Source organism: Lycorma delicatula, chromosome 7 (genome assembly GCF_047948215.1).
Source record: "Lycorma delicatula isolate Av1 chromosome 7, ASM4794821v1, whole genome shotgun sequence".
NCBI classification, from domain to species: Eukaryota; Metazoa; Arthropoda; class Insecta; order Hemiptera; family Fulgoridae; genus Lycorma; species Lycorma delicatula.
The window spans coordinates 86,970,738-86,993,154 of NC_134461.1; the positions used below are offsets into that span (position 1 = coordinate 86,970,738).

At 29.4% G+C, this 22,417-nt stretch overlaps 1 protein-coding gene across 1 annotated transcript in view; it reads left to right on the plus strand.

Moving 5' to 3' along the window:
- The window catches only part of LOC142327391 (intermembrane lipid transfer protein VPS13A-like), a 250,261-nt gene that overhangs the window by 132,364 nt on the left and 95,480 nt on the right, over positions 1-22,417 (plus strand). Inside the window, exons 28-37 of the mRNA XM_075370414.1 lie at positions 1,335-1,599; positions 2,540-2,681; positions 4,233-4,453; positions 8,417-8,542; positions 14,492-14,627; positions 17,182-17,361; positions 18,083-18,198; positions 18,299-18,521; positions 20,731-20,833; positions 21,896-22,050. Coding sequence (XP_075226529.1) covers positions 1,335-1,599; positions 2,540-2,681; positions 4,233-4,453; positions 8,417-8,542; positions 14,492-14,627; positions 17,182-17,361; positions 18,083-18,198; positions 18,299-18,521; positions 20,731-20,833; positions 21,896-22,050 — 1,667 coding nt within the window. The remainder of the gene's footprint in view (positions 1-1,334; positions 1,600-2,539; positions 2,682-4,232; positions 4,454-8,416; positions 8,543-14,491; positions 14,628-17,181; positions 17,362-18,082; positions 18,199-18,298; positions 18,522-20,730; positions 20,834-21,895; positions 22,051-22,417) is intronic.

A 22,417-nucleotide genomic window follows, 5' to 3' on the forward strand; every position in this document is an offset into this window, starting at 1 on the left:
TTCAATTTAAGGTAAACGTCTTACCAACTTTAGTATAGTCTGAGCATGCTTTCACTCTGAATTAAACTTCTTCAGAAACTAGCACTAATCTTTGGAAAATAAACTGGTGGTAACTCAGTAAAAACTTACCACAACACTCTGAGGTTGTTGAATGTGGCACTATTTTTTGGATTCGGTTTTTTATAAATTTTATTGTTCATGATATACTTGAAGAGTACGTATGATTTAACTTGTCTTAATTCATTCTGAATATTTTCAACATTCAAATTTTAAACATAAACATTACAAGAAGATAAAAACCAGCAATTCAAAATACAGAAACACATACAGCTCTTTCTGAATCTAACCTAAACAACACTCAGCATTCCCAGCAGCAATCTTCAAAGAAGCTTAATTTAAAGTGAAAGCATGTTCATACTGAAGGAAAGTTTTTGTAATTTTTATTTTGAAATAAAGTTCACTGTAGTTTATTTTTAACTGTTTTTTGTGAAAAAATTACAATTCAAATTTGAAATTGAAGAAATCATTAATGTACAGTTGTATAAGTATGATTATAATAATTACTTGCAGCAAAAATATATTGTTATTGATGATAAACCTACAAGCAGTAAAACTATTCATAAAAAGTCAAAGTCAGCAGTTATTGTAGATAACAGAGCATATATTTACATAAGAAATTGTTAATAAGAAATGTGATAAGAAGGTATGTAATACTATGTCAACAAATTCATACAAAATTACCAACATTTTCTGGATAGAAAATACTTTGTTTCTTTGAAAAAATAAATAAAACACATAAATCATGTAGAATATTAGCAGAAAATGTACTGACAAACATAATGACAGAATTATTCAAATTGAACTGCAATGATTACATTTAAAACTACTCTGGATATAAATTTATCAATAAGTGAAAAGATTACGTATAGATACTACTTAAAACAACAGAATCAACTTTTCAAAATCATTTAGAACCAAAATCAGAACATCTTGTATAGAGATAGTAACTGTAACATGTAAATTTTTACACGTAGCACATATAAAAACCAAGATCTCAGACAAACTTGGAAATATGAAATTTACAAATATACTTTATGTTGAAAAAATAACATTAAATGAACAAATACAACATAAATTGTATATATACTATCTGACTAAATTCTTAGGTATTTTTAAAAAATCCTCTGGAACAACAAGAATTTGATATTTCTTTTACAATTTTTTTATTTTAAATGTTATCCCATGTTGTTCAACGAATAGTTTTGTTTTTTAAATAAATATTTTTACTGAGTGAGAAACTTACTTATCTAAATTTTTTTTGTATTGTATTTTAGGATATTTCAGTCCCATGGTGGAGATTTAAGAATGGACAATGACAGCCATATTTCAGTTTCAATGCCTCCAATAGTGGACATTATGTTCCGTCAGACCCAAACTGGCGACTGTTGTATCGATGTACTGGTAGAGCGCACAAGACTCAATTTATCTGTTCCATTTGTATTGGAATTGGGTAGGTTTATAATGGACTCATTGCCAGGAGAACGACCGTATGATGGAGGTGTCATCAATCATGGTTATATTGGAGATTCTGGTATACAGGTAAAATTATTATCTATTATTTTTATGATTTTGCTTAGTGTGACAGGATTTTTTTGGTATGTTCTGTTTATCAATGTCAAATGATAGGGTCAGGACGTCACTGAACATCTTAAATCTAAGTTACAATAAAAGTTTTTACTTCAACATTTTTGAGCAAAAGTTCAATATGTTAGTTTAGCCCAGTATTCTGAACAACTGTCAGAATACTTTTATGCACAGTTTTTTTTCTTTATAGCTTCAATGTACTAGAATTCTTCTGTATTTAAAGTCTTTTTTTATCATATTTTCAAACTTAAACACTTTTTTCATTCCAAATGCAAGAAAAATTTTAATTTTCTTGAAATTATTGAAAAATTATATATGTTTAATAAGTTTCATTTATTGTTTCTGTTACTGATGACCTCCATTACTGGGGATCATTCGCCAACTGGTAAAGTGGACCATTATAAATAGTTTTTCATATTATTGTTCAATCAGTTTTTAATACTATAATGTAATTTTTTATTTACAGCTTTGATAGTACTGAATGAAACTACATTAAACCTTAATATATCTAAAATTTTAGCCTGTTTTATACATTTTGTCAGAAAACTTTAGTCTTATTCTGAAAATTTATACTATTAAGGTTTTTAAAAATGAAAAGTATTTTTTAAGATTAGTTTATCTATAAAAAAAAATAATATCATCATCAGAAAGTCTTATGACCTAAGGTGTAATGCTCTGATTCGGTATATTTCCTTTATAATCAATGTTTTTATTACTTCCTATTTCACTTTCACCTTCCTTTACTCTCATTATGGAACTAATAAGATAGAAGTCAGTAATCAAGGATTTAGTCTTTTCAATATTAAAAATTGTACTTAATTTCATTACATTTGAAATTTTGCCTGAAATTTTACCTATTTAAATGGTTTTCTTTTTTAATTTTTTTATGAAAAAGCAGCAACAGCACCAACAACAGCAGCAGAATAAATGCTTGAACAATGCAACATCAGAGACAGTGGCTGTTAGGCCTCCAAGTTCAGCCGATAGTACTAGTGGATATTTTTCTTCTGGTGCATCTTGTTTTGATGATCAGACGGGTAAGTAAGAATTATTCAGTATAGAATTTTATGATTTACTATAATTTTTTTGTTAAGTGTTATCACTGTAAAGATTATTTACTTTACGTTAATGTTAAGTGGTTTAGTGAAGTACATTTGTTACCACTAGGTTCACTAGAAAATGTTTTTTATTGCACCATGAAGAATTGGAGGCATTCCAGCCTGAGCAAAATTTGAACCAAGAAACATTTTGATGAAAAGGAGTGATGTTACATTATCCCAGTGGTATAGCGGTAATAATATCACTATACCTTCAGCATTAATCATTAAGTGAAGGTCTGGATTATACATTAAGGAAGGTTCAGCTTTACATGATCAGCATTCTAGACACACCAGAAAACAAGGATGCTCCAATTTCATTTTTTCTCTTCATGGACTGAGTGAGGATCTGGTGCAGATTAACTAAATTGTGGAAGAGGAAGTACCAGTGGAGAATTAAGGAAAAGTATGAGTGATTTAGTTAAAAAATGATTTACTTACATGCTCTGTAACTTACAATTATGTTGCGAGCACATCGCCCTGCCCAACTGTCTTGTCAAGCTGCGTTCAGGTGTCAAGCAAGGGACTGGATCTTTAGGAAAAATATCCAAAGAAGTAACCAGACTGTTAGCATTCATTCCCGCCAATTTGGCTTGTTTTGTGATGAGAAATGTTGGTAGTGGGGGTATCTTATATGTATATAAAGAGTGGGAATTCTACATTCCTGCCAGTATGAATTTTCCCAGACATAATTACTTAGGTTCAGTAATTCTATTGACAATGGTGATCCAGTGGACATAGATCAGATCATTCAGGAATATGACTCTGCATACGAATCGGCCACCACCATCGATCATAAATATGCAGCAGATCGACAGCCTATTGATGATTTGCTGGGGACTTCTGTCAGACTGGAAGTAGGCACAGCCTCATGGGCACTACAGGTCATGCGAGAAAATACGCTGATTTATAAACCATTCAGGGTCTCTCCAAAGAGTGTTTTTGATTACTGTGTTTAATTATATATGATATAAAAAAAGTATTAACAAATGTCTAATATCAATTTTTCATTTTTGATTTGTTGTACCTGAATAAAAAATCTCAACCATCAAAATAAAACTTGTACTTCCATATGTAATTATAATTTCTAATTTGCTACTTAATTTAATGAACTGATAATGTTTTAATTTAAGATGCTTGAAACTATTGAATTATATGTTTATGAAACTGTTGACATATAATGTAGTTTCAGATAAAGTTATAGGTAAAACCAGTTTATGTGTACTTCCTTACATTTCATATGTATTTCAGTATATGTTGAAAACTCTTTTAATGGAATTTTTATAAACTTAAGTTAATCTCACCTTAATTTAGTTAAGTTTATCTTAAGTATATTCTGGGAATTGCATACAAACAAAAAAAGCTTCTGCATGTATTGCTAAGAAAAATTAATGAATAATTTTAATTCTCTGCTGGTTTTATTATTATTTTCTTATGAATAGGAAGATGATAATATATTACAATTTAATGCAGTTTTTATTTATTGCACAGGTGTGTCAATATCGTTACAGTTTCGCCGTCCAGAAATTATGTTGTTTACACAACGTGAAGACAATCAAAATGCAAATTTTGGTGAAATAAAAGGTAGTCATGCATTATTACTGCGAACAGAATTCCTTCTGGAATACAGCAAACACCCTGGAAGAGATTCTCTTGTCTGTTCATTAAGTGGCCTTCACTTGCTTTCAAATTTTTCGAAGACACCATACATGGTATTTATATTAATATTACCTAATTTTAGCTTAAATTAATTTTAAGCTTAAATAAGAAATAAATGTGTGATTATATGTGGGACTTACCCTGTAAAAGGATATTACAAAATAAATATTAACCCTTTTCTTGCCAGGTATGGAGTAGGAATTTAGATAAGACTGTCAAATCTTAATTTCATGTTTTGTATTGATAATTTTAAAATTTAGATCTCCAGTATCACTAAAGTGATGTCTACATGAGTTCTGCACTGCTAAACTCAATATTTTCTACTACTTATTATATACATCGATTTTTGGAAGATCATTTTATAAATATAAATATAAGTAGTACTTATATAGCTTATAAATATAAATATAGTAGTACTTACTGAGCTGGAGGCAATTACTAAATTCATTAAAGTTTATTATCTCACTAATTAATAAAAAATGTATTATGAGAAAGCAGCTTATTTGAAAGTATTGCAAATAATTTGGTACAAAAAATGTAATTATAGCTTGATAAATAATACTTCAACCTGAAAAACAAGACGTAATTATATAACCTAATCACACTACAGGATCTAATTTTAGACATTAATGGCCAAGTAAACCGTCTAAAATATGCTAATCATTCCTGATCTTCTTTTATCCTCATTAACTCTATAAACAGCAAACAGCATTACTCACGCTACATTCATTTTGTTTGTTTTCAGCTAACTTGAAAATGAAATGCAATCATTGATTTTGATTACATTTATTTGTATCTCATGGTAACTTCATTTTAATAATTTTATGAACAAACCACTCTTTAGATGTCAAGTCTATTACACAATAAAATCAATCAGACCAGTGGTTTGTTTTCAGGATTTATCAAGTACTAAGAAATATGATAATTCATATCATTGGTATCAATGCCCCCTATAAATTAATTATATTCTCTTATCATACTTGGTTTAGTAGTTGTTACTTTCCTAATCTGGCATTGTAACTTCTCTGAACACCATCAGCTAGTGAATTACTAGACAAGAATTGGCTTTGTTTTCTCTTTAATTTTAAAAATTTATTACGTATGAGTCGGTCTTTCAGATAAAACCTTTTAGTAATAAAGATACAGTAAAAAAACAAAAAAAAAACTAAAATATGTATTAAGTTATATATGTTTACTGGAATGTACTTTGGTATGTCACTTCTTCATATTTAAATTTATGATTAACTGGGAAATCAGACACCAAACTAGCAATGTTTCAATTTATAAGATTAAAAATATAGAAACTAAATTATCATCACTTAACAGATGAAAGAACAATACAGTTTACCGAACTAACCTTTAAGTTTGGTTTACTAGTGACACATTTGAATTATCAAAATTCTCATCTGAATCATTAAATTCTGAATTCTTATTAACACTCTTATCACTTATAGCTAATATTTCCGCAATATTTTCTATCAAATACTGCAGTACTAACAAATTTTTTTGAAGACGAAGCTATCATAATAACCAAAAACAACACATGATGTTTTCACAATAGTACAGTGAGGTTATCTTGTTAAAAAAAAAAATAGTCCATTCTGTTGTTTAAAATTGGAAAAAACAAAGTGTAAATGGTAAATTAATGTAACATACACATTACATTAATTCTTGTTGTTAACATGCATTAACTTATTTGATGTATGCTAGCAGTATAAATCAACAAATTATATCCATTTATAAAAAATGTTTTACCATGATGGCAATTCAGTTTTACACTAGTGACTACTGCATTTGATCTAATCAGATCTAATAGTTAAGAAAGTGAATACAATATGTCAGAAGTGAGAGAGAATTCTGTTATTCAGGCAATAAAATTACAAGTGAAGGACAGAGAAAAACAAACATAAAAACAGACTGTCATAAAGAAAAATAGCTTTCATAAAAAGAAGAAATCTGTTGGTATAAATATAGGTGTATTACAAAGAAATTTTTGAAAATATTATGTAGGTAAATGATTTGTGATAATAAAAATGGACAATAAGAAAACAGGAAGAAAGATAATAGAAATTTTTGAAATATGCTCTTTCAGAATAATTTTGAAAATTAGTAGGTTAATAAATTTTAATTGAGAAGATATAAGATGAATAAAAAAGGAGAGGAACTTATGACAGAATTTTGTAAAGAGATAAACTAGGCTGATTGGTAATGATTTAAGTCAGGCTTAGTTACTTTGGTAATAGAGGGATGTGTATAAAAATAAAATCTACACAATAACTGTACAATACTGAAGATAGAACTACAATACATAACTGCACTGAACTGAAGACTGTTACATATAAAACCAATAATTTAAAATGTAGGATTTGTAACTACAAGGGATGGCTGAAATGTATTGCACATTGGAGCATAATGGGAGAACAGAATTTCACATAAAGAACAACCTTTGTAGCTTCATACCCTACTGCTAACATTTTAAAACTCTTTCAATTCATTTCATTTCAATCTTTCATTTTCATTTCATTCTTTCAATTCATTTTAAAACTCTTTTCTGTCAGTTACCATTGTTATGGAGTCAAGTTCACCTGCTATATCAATACATTTAAAACAATGTGCGATGATTGAATTATTAACAGCAGAAAAAGTGAACACTAGTGACATTCATTGTAATCTAAAAGGGGATGAGACTATTGATCGAAGTACTGTGAATAGTTGTAATAAAATTTTGTCATCAAAAGCTGATAAATCAAATACTGAGGATGAACCTAGAGGCAGTGGTTGACCAGTTTCCATTACTGATGATAAGCAACAAAAGGAGGTGGATGAACTAATTCAAAATTATTGTCACATTACACAAAACACATCGTCACCCTGTTAGGCATATTAAAAGAATGAATAAGATATATTATTGTGCAACTGGGCTACTGTAAAATCTCTCTGTGGTAGTTGGCACAAACTCTTATAAAGTTGAAATTTGAGTCTACTCAATACAATCCATACAAAACAGATTCGGTTCCCTGCAAATTTCAGCCATCCCTCATATGTTGAAGTTAAAAGATAAGCACAGAACAAAAAGGAATGAAGAGTAGCATTTAACCAATCAAATGACTGATGGCTCAAAAATCCTTTAAAATCACATTTCATTTATAAGTAAACAACTTATCTTATTTAAAAGTAAATGCTGAATAAGTTCACCACATGCTGCTATTGAGTCCACATTAGCTTACCTTTTGGATGGTTGCTACACTGATATGAGAAGTTTTATTTTATAGTCAGATAAAGTTTGTGCTTGCTTTCTTGGATAGATTAGGAAAAAAAATTGTTTTATCTTAATTTTAGGCTTTTACTTCAAGTTGCCACTGTGATAAATATTTACATCAGTAAACACTGTTAGTTTTTAAAGGGCAGTTAAATTTACTAAAATTGGTTGGTTTTTGAGTTCCTATAGTTGGTCCAGGAGCCATGGCAAGAGATTTTTCATGGATTTATCATAGAGTTTTCTTGCTAAGAGAATCTATGAGTTATGTCATCAAAATTTAGTAGAATTATAATGCCTTAAAATAAATTTTTAAATGGCTGTATGTGCTAGCCATAAGTTGATAGTTAATGCCTCTAATTGAAAAAGAAACTGGTTATATGTTCCATTAATCTTGATTAAGGGCTTTTCTAGTGCACATAGGTTTTACATAACTATTGTTATAATTTGGTATATCAAACATACCTTCAGGATGATTATAAATTCACAAATAATAATTAAAAATGACAATAAAGATATTTTAAATTGAGAACAGTTTGGACGCTTTAGATCAAAAACCTTACACTTAGAACTGGTAAAGTGTTTAAATTTACTTAAAATTTACAAGATTATTTTTTCATACATCATTGCTCATAGACTTGTTAACAGTATACTTCAGTGTTATTTATTCATTATTCAAGTTTAAAAAGAACTTTTTCATATTTTATTGATATGTGATAATGTTCTGAATACAATCTATTTTTTTTTTTTTTTTGGTTAGGTACTGTATCCATGTGATATTGAATTCTCAAAGAATTATAAATGTGAAGATGGATTAAAAATGGTCGTCAGCCTTAGCAGTATTGATATTCACTTTTCTCCTAGTACTGTTCATACATTAAGCAGTGTAAGTATCAACCCTGGGAATCTGTTTTCAAAATCTAGTAATATTTGTGAATTTTTCTATTATAACAACATGATCTGTACTTTTTTTAGCTATAACATTCTGTAAACTGCCTGTAGTAATTTTATTTATCATATCAAAAATAATTTCTAGTGAATGTTTCTGTTAAAAAAAGAAAAATATTTAACTTCATATTATTACTTATTTTATGAATTACACCTGACAATCATAGAATAAACATGCCACTGAAATTTGTTGCTTAAGGTATGTTCAAGATGCATGATATTATATAAATAATTACATACAAGGGCCATTTACAAATTAACCTCAGGTCTAGTAATAAAAATAAACAAAATAAATTGAAAACAATCATCTACTTTACACAAATTTTACCTCTGTACTTATATTATCAACTTATTCTCCACTGAAATTCAAGCACTTGTTAGGGAATAAACAAGCTGTCATGATATATCATGACAGCTTGTTTATTCCCTTTTCAAAGTATGCAACTACTAAAGTATTCACCCATTTGTTGACTCCATTCACAAACTTATCATTGTTTTTGAAGTGTTAAGTAGCCAGCCAATTCTTCAAAGGGTTTAGGTTAAATAAGCCTTCTAACTTTTATTTATGATAATAAGCTTTGTTGTATTTAGTTTTTTTAATTCATGCAAAACCTAGTAGTTATTTAAAAATAACCTAGTATCAGCACATACTACTTTTTATTCACTTCACCAATTGTTTTAACTACAATGATAAAGTATTAGCTACATTCTATATTATAAAAAATACACACATACACATATCTAGATATAATGTCAGTTATTTCTATTTTATCATTATTGAATCTGTTTCAGTTTTGATAGCCATTCATTCCAAGACAGCTTATTTGACCTCATCATTACTTTCAAAATGGATACTGCTCAACAATTTGTTTAGTTAAAGAAAGATATGAAAATCACTAGATGCCAGATCAAAGGGTCTGTGGTAGGCACTTCATTATTTTGTAGCCAGATTTTTGTTGCAGTATTTGAGTCATTACAGCCAAGTAAGAGTATTACCATGAAGTAAAAGAATTCTACTTTCAGTAGAACATATAATTTATTTTTTATTGAATAACAGAGGCAGTTAGGTGTTTTACAATAAGGGTGTAAATTTCTTGTTTCATTTTCTATGAAATTAACAAATCCAGCACTTGTCATTGCTTTCTGTTCAATTTTGAAGGCATTCTTGAAAGATGTTATTTATTTTCACTGATTTTATAATCTTTCCATGTTTTATCATTAGTAAAGTAAGATTAAGATCTTACTTTACTTAATGTAATGTAAAGTAAGATTGGTAAAGATGATCAATATTGATCATCGATATTGCTTATAACAATTGAGAAATCTTCAAGGTTATTCCAGTTCACTATTTCTCATCCTTTTTTTTCAATGCTTGAGGAATCTAGCTGGCAAAATGTTTATGTACTGTAGATGTTCACTGACAATTTCATAACTGCCTAGTAAAGGCAGTTACTTTTATATGGATTTGAATACTAGATCATGGATATCAGTGTTCTTTGATGGTTGGGTTTCAATTAACCACACATCTCAGGAATGGTTGACCTGAGACTGTACATGACTACACCTCATTTACATTCATAAATATCATACTCATTCATCCTCTGAAGTAATACCTTACGGTGGTTCTGGAAGCTAAAAGAAAAAAAAAGAGTTATGGCAATTTCATATAGTAGAGATCTTGGAGATCTAGGAATTAGTGAGGTTCGGTGGGAAGAGGAAGGCGACTTTTGGTCGGGTGACTTTAGAGTAATTAACTCAGCGTCAAATAATGGGCAGGCAGGAGTAGGTTTCGTGATGAACAAGAAAATAGGGAGGAGAGTGGAGTATTTCAAGACGCATAGCGATAGAGTCATTGTAATAAGGATAAATTCAAAACCTAAACCGACAACGATTGTTAACGTCTATATGCCTACAAGCGCCCATGATGATGATGAGGTAGAATGTGTATACGAAGAGATTGATGAAGCAATTAAACACGTAAAAGGAGATGAAAATTTAATAATAGTTGGAGATTGGAATGCAAGCATTGGAAAAGGCAAGGAAGGAAATATAGTGGGTGAATACGGGCTGGGCAAAAGGAATGAAAGAGGGGACCGACTTATAGAGTTTTGCACGAAGTATAATTTAGTAATTGCCAACACCCAATTTAAAAATCATAATAGAAGAATATACACTTGGAAAAAGGCAGGCGATACTGCAAGGTATCAGATAGATTATATCATGGTTAAGCAAAGATTTAGAAATCAACTCGTGGACTGCAAAACTTACCCTGGAGCAGACATTGATAGCGACCATAATTTGGTGATAATGAAATGTAGATTGGGGTTTAAAAACCTGAAGAAAATGTGTCAGATGAATCGGTGGAATTTAGAGAAGCTTGAGGAAGAGGAGGTAAAGAAGATTTTTGAGGAGGACATCGCAAGAGGTCTGAGTAAAAAAGATAAGATAGAAAATGTAGAAGAAGAATGGGAGAATGTTAAAAAGGAAATTCTTAAATCAGCAGAAGCGAACTTAGGCGGAATAAAGAGAACTGGTAGAAAACCTTGGGTTTCAGACAATATATTGCAGCTGATGGATGAACGTAGAAAATATAAGAATGCTAGTGATGAAGAAAGTAAAAGGAACTATCGGCAATTAAGAAATGCTATAAACAGGAAGTGCAAACTGGCGAAAGAAGAGTGGATTAAAGAAAAGTGTTCAGAAGTGGAAAGAGAAATGAACATTGGTAAAATAGACGGAGCATACAGGAAAGTTAAGGAAAATTTTGGGGTACATAAATTAAAATCTAATAATGTGTTAAACAAAGATGGTACACCTATATATAATACGAAAGGTAAAGTCGATAGATGGGTGGAATATATTGAAGAGTTATACGGAGGAAATGAATTAGAAAATGGTTTTATAGAGGAAGAAGAAGAAGTTGAGGAGGATGAAATGGGAGAAACAATACTGAGATCTGAATTTAAGAGAGCATTAAAAGATTTAAATGGCAGAAAGGCTCCTGGAATAGACGGAATACCCGTAGAATTACTGCGCAGTGCAGGGGAGGAGGCGATTGATAGATTATACAAACTGGTGTGTAATATTTATGAAAAAGGGGAATTTCCGTCAGACTTCAAAAAAAGTGTTATAGTAATGATACCAAAGAAATCAGGGGCAGATAAATGTGAAGAATACAGAACAATTAGTTTAACTAGTCATGCATCAAAAATCTTAACTAGAATTCTATACAGAAGAATTGAGAGGAGAGTGGAGGAAGTGTTAGGAGAAGACCAATTTGGTTTCAGGAAAAGTATAGGGACAAGGGAAGCAATTTTAGGCCTCAGATTAATAGTAGAAGGAAGATTAAAGAAAAACAAACCAACATACTTGGCGTTTATAGACCTAGAAAAGGCATTCGATAACGTAGACTGGAATAAAATGTTCAGCATTTAAAAAAAATTAGGGTTCAAATACAGAGATAGAAGAACAATTGCTAACATGTACAGGAACCAAACAGCAACAGTAGCAATTGAAGAACATAAGAAAGAAGCCATAATAAGAAAGGGAGTCCGACAAGGATGTTCTCTATCTCCGTTACTTTTTAATCTTTACATGGAACTAGCAGTTAATGATGTTAAAGAACAATTTAGATTCGGAGTAACAGTACAAGGTGAAAAGATAAAGATGATACGATTTGCTGATGATATAGTAATTCTAGCCGAGAATAAAAAGGATTTAGAAGAAACAATGAACGGCATAGATGAAGTCCTACGCAAGAACTATCGCATGAAAATAAACAAGAACAAAACAAAAGTAATGAAATGTAGTAGAAATAACAAAGATGGACCACTGAATGTGAAAATAGGAGGAGAAAAGATTATGGAGGTAGAAGAATTTTGTTATTTGGGAAGTAGAATTACTAAAGATGGACGAAGCAGGAGCGATATAAAATGCCGAATAGCACAAGCTAAACGAGCCTTCAGTAAGAAATATAAGTTGTTTACATCAAAAATTAATTTAAATGTCAGGAAAAGATTTTTGAAAGTGTATGTTTGGAGTGTCGCTTTATATGGAAGTGAAACTTGGACAATCGGAGTATCTGAGAAGAAAAGGTTAGAAGCTTTTGAAATGTGGTGCTATAGGAGAATGTTAAAAATCAAATGGGTGGATAAAGTGACAAATGAGGAGGTATTGCGGCAAATAGATGAAGAAAGAAGCATTTGGAAAAATATAGTTAAAAGAAGAGACAGACTTATAGGCCACATACTAAGGCATCCTGGAATAGTCGCTTTAATTTTGGAAGGACAGGTAGAAGGGAAAAATTGTGTAGGCAGGCCACGTTTGGAATATGTAAAACAAATTGTTAGGGATGTAGGATGTAGAGGGTATACTGAAATGAAACGACTAGCACTAGATAGGGAATCTTGGAGAGCTGCATCAAACCAGTCAAATGACTGAAGACAAAAAAAAGAAGAAAAAAAAGAGATCTTGCAAGTATGCTAAAAAAACTTAATCCATTAACAACAGTAAATCATCTGTTTATACAAATTTCATGTAAATTTTCATTTTTCAATTTTGTGCTTCATAATAATCTGTGTCATAAGATTTCATTATCCCTTATTTAATATAATGCAACATTTTTCTCTTACTTAATTTTTTTGTAACCTAATAACCATAAGCTTCCTTTGTTTGCTTATAAATTTCTACAAGATAAACTTTTCTTGCATTTAAGAACCAGATGTATTTAAAAATACTTATTTTACAAGAATTTTCTATTTATTTATACATTTTAAACATTTAGGAAAACAGTAGTTATGTATTTTGAACCACAAAATTTGGCCCAAATTAAGTTAATGCAATAGTGAATTTGCATCATTAGAAAGAGATTATACTTACACGAGTAGCATTTGCAAACATTTTACTTATGGATAAACCTTATAAAAGGTAAGTGAGTAAAAATTGGAATAACAGAACTTTTTGCCAATTATTGTTTGTATTGACTTGATAAGTTTTACTTCTTAATTTAAAATTATGCCGTTACACGAGTCGCTATTGCTTTCTCAGGAAGAAATGATGTTTACTGTACAGCTAGTCTCTGTGTAACCCAACGGATTGGTCTAGTGCTGAACTTGTCATCACAGATCAGCTGATTTTGAAGTTAAGAGTTCTAAGGTTTAAATCCTAGTAAAGGCAGTTACTTTTATACGGATTTGAATATTAGATTGTAGATATTGGTGTTCTTTGGGGGTAGGGTTTCAATTAACCACATATCTCAGGAATGGTCAATCTGAGGCTGTACAAGACTACACTTCATTTACATTCATACATATCATCCTCATTCATCCTCTGAAGTAGTACCTTACGGTAGTAGATCCATAGGCTAAACAGAAAAAGAAAGCTGGTCTCTGTGATAAATGGAGTGATAGTCATTTGCAGAATTTAATATCACCTGTGATTTAGTGGGCTTGGTATGTTGACATGCAGCCGCATATTTGGTTCAGTGATGAAGGCAGTGGGAAACCACTTCACACCTCATTTTTTCTTGTAAGTCTGGAATGGAATTATTGATATTTGTGGTTATTTGTATCAGTATTGGTATTCATAGTTTTTGGCATTGGTATTTGTATCTGTGTTATTTTTGGAGTTACTTGTGACGTATGTCAGATTCCCTACAATATTATAGTTATGGCACTCGACATATATGTACATATATCCTTTTATTAGAACTGTTACTATTTTAATCATTTTATTTTATAAGCCATTTCATTATTATCAATCCATTAATTATATTGTTCTTGTTAAAGTACATGTTCCATTTTCCATAATATTTAAATCCATGATAGGACCTTATTAGATAAGTAATTATAAAGATATTGATCTGGTGTTATGACTGTATATGTTGCAGCTAATTGATGAAATTAATCTTCATGTACAACCAGAAGATTTGGATATAGATGCAAATATACTACACCTTGCCAGTGAACTTGAAGATCTTTGGTCTCCTAAAAAGATTGGCCCATATACATTTTCTAATCATAATGGTAATTAAATAATTCATTCATTGATTTTTAGTTTTTAATTTTAATATTTTTTCATTCTAATATAAATTGATACTTTTTTTCATTAAGCATTTCATTAAACTGACTGAACTGAATTTTATTCTATAAACAGACAATTTGTATTAACTATGATTCATCACTAAAAATGTTAAAAATTCTGAAATTTTTATTTTTCAATTCGTAAAATGTATATATATATATATTTATTTATTTGTCAAATATTGTGTTCAAACACAAATGGAAAACAAAAAGTGTAAGGTAAGAGGTATTGTTGAATTCTGTACTGTTGGCGGAAAACTGTGTTATACTTTTGTCTTTGACTTAATTGGTGCGGGGTGGGGGGGGGGGAATAAAGATAAATACAATAACAAAAAAAGAATTGATTTTGTTATATATATATATATATATAAAATCTTCTTAAAATTCAAATAATTCATCAACATACTAGTTATATGTTTATTTTATATATTATAGCACAATATATATATATATATATATATAATCTTCTGAAAATTCAAATAATTCATCAACATACTGACCATTGTGCCAATTAACTTCAAACAAAAAATTAACCACCAAACCCATTAACAGAAAAAACTAATACCAATAGTCAGCTTTCACAGGATCCCGCATCACGTCGATAACATAATTGTACAATTAATTGAAAAACAAAAAAAGAACTTCACTGCCAAAAAAACACTGTTTTCAAAATTTTTAAGTTTTTATTTGTTTTTTGGTTTAATTGTAGAATTATGTACAAACTGATGATGTGGGATTTTGCGAAAGTCAACTTTTGGTATACGTTTTTTATGTTTTTCTGTTACTGTGTTTGGTGGTTAATTTGTTGTTATTTGATATATATATAAATTGTATATCAGATGGTGGCCATTTTAATGGCTTGCAATGGCAACTGGATTATGTTCCTTGCCAATGTTCAATTTTACTATGGCCAAACTGTTGGTCAAATTGAATTAAGAAAGTATAGTAATGTAGTCATAACAATTCAGGCAACATTAATAACTCATTATACTCACAATACGTTGTTCATCAACAAAATTTTTTTTAAAATTTAGTAATATAAAATTAAAAATCTTTCTGTTAAGACATCCAGAAAATTTGCATCTGGTTTTTGGATTCCTTAGGTATCAAAATGTCAAGATCCAGTGAAAACCGCATATGCCCAAATTCGACTGATTACAATGCTTTCCCTTCTATAGCCATAGCGCTAGATGGGAAAGTAAAATATAAATAAGAGATTATCAGTAAAAACAAATCTATATTACATTAATAATAAATGACAATATAAATTTTTTAAATCTATTGTATATTGATAACCCAATAATATAATTATCGTTGTTTTTTTAAATACAAATAAATACACAATTATATAAAAACCTAACAAATCTTCTAGAACATTATCTTTCATTATTTGATTTCAAAAAAATTCTTTATATTATTTATCTTTTTTAACCATCATATTTCAGTACATCTTTTTTTCAGTTCAATGTTGTTTTTTCCAGTTAGAGTATTGGTTGACTTTTCCCAACCTATAGCTAATACAGCTTTTCATTACGATTATAATGTTGGTTGTATTTTACCATTAAAATTTACAAATTTTTTTCTATTAAGTTAGAGATTATTTTATAGTAATAAGATGAATTATAGAGAAAAACAAAACTTGTGAAAAAATCTTTCAAGAAATTAATTGAAGATTATTTACATTAAGATCCCTTACTGAATGGAGACAGTGTACAACATATAATGATTTGTTTCTTAAAGGAAAAAGTTAATTAACTTGATGCTTTTTACTATCTGGACATCTTCTTAATCCTGTTTTGTATGCTAAAGCAGCTCTAGCCAGAATTGCTATCTTTATAAGTAATTATGTTCATTATATGACCAGTCTTTGTGGTGAACAGAATGATAGTGTCTACAGTATATTATATATGATATTAATATTGGCCTGGGATTTTGATAGCTTGGCATGCTAAAGTACAACAGTATAGTTAGTTTAATGAAGAAGACAACTTCACTCTTCACATACCCTTAAAAACAAAGCATAGAGTATTTTGTTTATATCACCTACATACACTGTTTAGATACAACATGTAGCATATATTTTATCAAGACATCTATCGTCAGTTATTCTGGTACTGGAAAAAATTAATTATACTTGATAAAAAGCTGTAAGGAGAGGCAAAGTTTAGAATACATAATTGAAGATATAGAAAGAAGCACATATATGGAGATATAAAGATCATTGCTAAATATAAAGGAACAAGGTTGCAAATAATTATTCAAGTGACTAATTACAAAAATGTTATTCACTTCATAAAGTTGTTGTTAGGCAGTCACAAATAACATGATAAGATCTAAAGTTATTTCAGTTTAAAAAATTTGAAATTGCTGAATTGAAGACTTAATAAATAATTACAACAAAACGTAAGATAATTTAAGTCGTAAATATTATGAATTTAATATATTTTTTCAGTATCATTTCTGTTTAATTTTACATTCTGTTTGTGTTTTTATCTAGATGATGCAGGGTTTAGAAGAGCTTGCCGGCCACAATTTAGTGAAATTTGTACCATCTCTGCTCCAAAAATATGTGTTGTTTTTGAATTGGAAAGTGCTGGCCACAAAATTCCAGTAGTGTTATTAAAAACTATCATTGAAGCTAGTGTGCATGATTGGTCTACAGCTTTACACATGAAAGGTAAGAAGTTGATTAATTCTGTTTTTATATTTTCTTGTTTCTTTCTAGGAATCGTGAGACTGTAGTCGATAAGAATTTGTGGGGCATTGAGAAGCAGATAGCCATATAAACAAAATGTAGGTGCTGCCATATGTGTATAGAGCCCAAACCAAAAAATGATTTCTAAAGGAGAATTTTTTAAGTAGTTTTTGGGGGTACCAAATAATTGAATGTTATACATCTTGCATAATAAGACCTTAAAGATTGTTAACCTTTGAGTATTACACAGTTTATAGCTACTATTGGTAGATTTTCTGAGGAAATATATTCTTCATTTCCTTTCCTGAAAAAAACTATTAAAGAATGATCAAATTTTCTAAGGTTTTAGACTCTCCCAAGAATAAACTGATATTAGGAGAATCAATTTTATATTTTTTACTCTGCACACCTTACTCTGACAATTCCTTTCCCACTTAAGTATATAGCACAAAATTTTCTACCCTACTCTACAAGTGTCTACTATTCTACCCTACAAGTGGAAAAGTAGTTCATATATCAAGGCTGGAATGTTTTTTTTTTTTTAGTACAGTTATATAAGTTGTATGAGTGAAAACTAAAAATAAATTATAATTAATGTGTAAATGACATGAACGCTAAACTACTGGTTTTTTAGTTTTAATTTTTTTTTATTTTAGTAATTTAAAAAAATTGTTTAAATTGAATTATTTTTTTGGAAATTTAGGTGAATTGAAATTGCAAGCATCTTGTTATAATGGAAGTGTGGGTGCTTGGGAACCGCTGATTGAACCAGTTATTGAGGAACCTAATGTTGCAAGGCCTTGGGAAATGCTGTTTAAAGTAAGTATATCTAATTTTATATGTTTAATTCACTATTTTTTTATTCTTAGTAATTTTTCCAATTATTTATGTTTTTTTTTTAAATTCTTGTAATTATTAGGTGTTCCAAGCAAAAGCATATATGATTTCATCTAGAACAGAACATGGTATTGATGGTAATAATGGAAACAATCGTGTTAAAGATCAGCGCAGTACTTCATTAAAGGATATTGCTGGTGATGATGAATCTGAAACATCTGCGGATGAAATGGAACCTGAAACAATGACATTTATTAGGAGAAGAGATCCAGAAACATTTCATAATCAGAAGAAAAATGCTATTGGTAAGGTTTAATTGCTCTTCAGTTTTATTTATTAGCCAACACATTATATTATATATCTGTAATAATTAAGTAATGTTTATAAAATAAATAAATAAATCCTAGTTTCTGACAAAAAGGATTATCAGCATTGAATCGGATTATTATCAGAAAAGGTAGCTGTAAACCATACTGTAGGCAACCTGCTATTTTATTTTTGTGATGTGTAATGGTAGCTGTAACCATAAACAGTCCTGTCAGTCAGTGAAGTCCATCTCTGACTTACATTTTCAAAAATGTGAGCAAAACAGTTTAGAGAACTTTGTTTGGTTTTTATGACTTCTTTTCTGTCTTGTATTTAGTCTTCCGCCTGTTACAAACTTAGTAATTAAAAGTGTACTAAGAAAACTTCTACTTAGTTATCTTAGAAACTTACACTGTTTACCAGAATTACAAAGGATTCACTAAAATCAGTGCATTTGATAAAAATTAAGGCTTGAAATCTCATAACAAAAATACATATGAATTGAATGAAAACTTCCTTTTTTTAATTCTATCTTGTTGTCAGCTAATAATTTTTTTTTAATTTGGATCATTTTAAAAATTAAAGTCTTGTTTATAATTTTCTTACCTGTCGAAAAAAATCAACAAATCTGTGAAGCAGAAGATTTTTTTTTTTTGTTAGTGATATAATTTAAAGAACAAAAATAAAGTTGTATGAGTTATAAGAAATAAAAGCCAACTTGAGATTATATAAATCAACCAGGGCGTCTCATCTTTGTTTTGAACTGAAAAGTTTGGGTAGCCTAAATCCAGAAAACTCTCCATGTTATGTTAATATGATTAGTTAATTATATAACTTTGACTCATTTAATCTGATCACCCAAGAAAAATTTAATTTAATCTGATGATTAACCATTTTAATTAATCAGTTTAGTTGAGACGACAGTAACCAAAATGAATATCATCAATTTTTATTTCAAGAAAAAACTGACTGCCTAAAAGTGAATGAAATATTTTCATTTAACATCAGTTACATTTTCAGTTTTTAAACACAATAAGTGAAGATTACTGCCTAAAAATAAAACATTTTCTTTGCTGTAATCAAGGCTTACTTGTTGACAGCAAGATTAGACCAAGACTTCTTGGGATAAAAATTGAAAATGAGATGGGCAGCATTTCAAAATCTAACATTTAAAATTAAAAGCTTTGGATGTACAATGAGTAAATTACAATAACTGTATTTTCATCACTGGATAGGATTTAGCACGTTTATAAAATAAATATGCTATACATTTTTTAAGTAATATTGGTTATTGTCTTGGAAATAACTGGTCATCATTTTTTCATGCTTTATAAAATTTTGTTATTTTAATTCCACAAGTTTAAGGTGTTTCATTCATAATTTCAGTAAAGCAGTGCTATTAAATAGTAAAAAAATCAAGTTACTGTTTCTCAGTGGTACTGAAGATAATGTCAAGACTTTTGTCAAATTTAGGGACTGAACATTTTTTATTGATCAGCTATGTTGAGTTCATGGATTCTGTATGCTGCATTTAAAATTTACATTTGGTTAATGTTTTTGTTTCTATTTCCAGTATTTAAAAGGTAATAAGCAAAAGTTGATTCTGTTGTATCTAATGGTTGGTTGTATGTATTTGTGTGTGTGTGTGTGTGTGTGTGTGTGTGTGTGTGTTTGTGTGTGTGTGTGTGTGTGTGTGTGTGTGTGTGTGTGTGTGTGTGTGTGTGTGTGTGTATGCGCGCATGCATGTGTGTGTAGATGTCCAAGAGTCAATACATTTTAACATACAAAATTTGAAAATATAATAAACCAACAAAAACAGCATACTAATCAAATAAAACATCATTTAGATGTGCTATTTGAACAAGCTAAAATACCTGTTTTAGCGTATTAGTTTTATCTCTTCTTCTTTCCTCTCTTATCTTCAACACTTGTGAGTAGTCCAGAGGTATATATTTCCAGTTAGTTGGAAAGTGAATAATGGTTGTTATTATTTTGTTAAATTGTAAATATAATTTTTCATGCTGATCTGTAAATAAAAACATCTTATTCCAGTTTTTTTGGCCATAAAATAAGTTGTATAATAATGCATTTTTATTGCTTAGTGTTAGGTATTTACTACATTAATAACTGTTTTAAGAATATTATTATATTGAGAACAGTCTTCTACTTTTTTCTTTTTTGAGAACATAATGTAAAACTTCTTTTCAGATTCAATAAGTTTAGTTGGTTACCCTGAAGACTCTTCTGATTCAGAGAATGAAGAAGGAGTAATGGAAAAATTAGCTAATGCCATTGGACATTTATTTACTGGGTAATGCCATCTTTAATTAATGCAATTTATGAATATTCAAATTTATTTTAGGTTTTTTAATTCTATGAATTTTTGTAAATTAGTAATTATTAATGGCTCACTCTTAAATAACATGGAATTGTTTTTCCTGAGGATTCTTTTGTAGTTAATACTTCTTCTTCACCAGAGCTGTTAGTGGCATTTTTGATAATAGCATCCATCTTAATGTATTTTTAAGTCCAATGCTATTAATAACAGTGTTATACTGGTTGTTCATTCTCGTGTTCCACTAAGGAAGAATCTGCAAATTAGCTTTGAAAGAATCCTTTAGAACAATTTCCATATAATCATGTTCAAGAGATTGTTATTTATCTTCCATTAATAAATCTTTATATATGCAAATACATCTGAATGTCTGCATTCGTTTTGGCAAATTACTTTTTATAATGCTTTTAAAATAGCCTACTTTTTATGTTTATTTATATGAGATAAAAGTCATGTATTAATAATGTGATTCCAATATCACTTATACACAATATAATATTTTTTAATATATTAAAACTATGCAATTTTAATGCAAACATCTGCAGATTGTTTGCAGTTTTACTTTTTAAACCGAACTTGGTATGTCACTTCTTCAGGTTTCATAGTTATTCAGTTTTATTTAAAAACATAGAGGTTCAGAATATAATTTTGAATATTAATGAAATCTAAATAGTGATTCAGTAGAAAATTAAGATACATTGTTTATTTATCTATTACATATTAATATATATAAATTACAAAAGCAATTCTGATTATACTGGTCCATTTCAAGGGGAAAATCCAATTTCAAATAATAATAGTAATGAAAAGTAGAAGGAAATGTAGAGCATAAAGTGTCTAAAGGATGATAAATTTAAAAATATATTAAGAATAATAGATGATGTAAAATGCAGTAAATATGTTTTGTTATTGTTGTCTTTGCTCAGAACTACACTGAATGGGGTTTTATCACATTAATAAAATGACTGATGACAAAAGCATTGCACTTTCACTTGATATTTAATTGAATATTGTATAATTTCTTATTATGATGTATAGTGACAGCAGTGAGGGTGAAGATTCAGAGTCTGATGAATCAAGCGGCGCAGAACCATCAGGTGATACAGAAGATGCTTCAGAAATTGAATCTGTTAGTGTTAGTGCTGGCACTATAATTGGCAGAGATGAACGAGCTGTTTTCTTGAAAAAACATTGTAAGGTGTTAAATGGTTTGTTTAATCTTATTGTGTTTGCACATTTTTATTATGTTGTGATTTTGTTTTTTGTTAAGTATTGCTTTCTTTTTTTTCTGTACCATTTTGATTTTATGAGGCGAAAAGTAATGCATACTTACTAATAACTCACAAATGGGAAGGTATATCGAAATAAATAAAAAAAGGCATGAAACTACATTTTACTGGGTCTATGCTGTCTTTACATTTTAATATGGCCACCATTTATAATTATACATTTCTCCCAATAGTAAATCGGTTTTCTCACCTTGTTGGTAAAGAATTCCAGCCATCTTTCCTGATCCATGACATTTCATTATCCATGGTGGAATGAATGCCCTTGAGATCC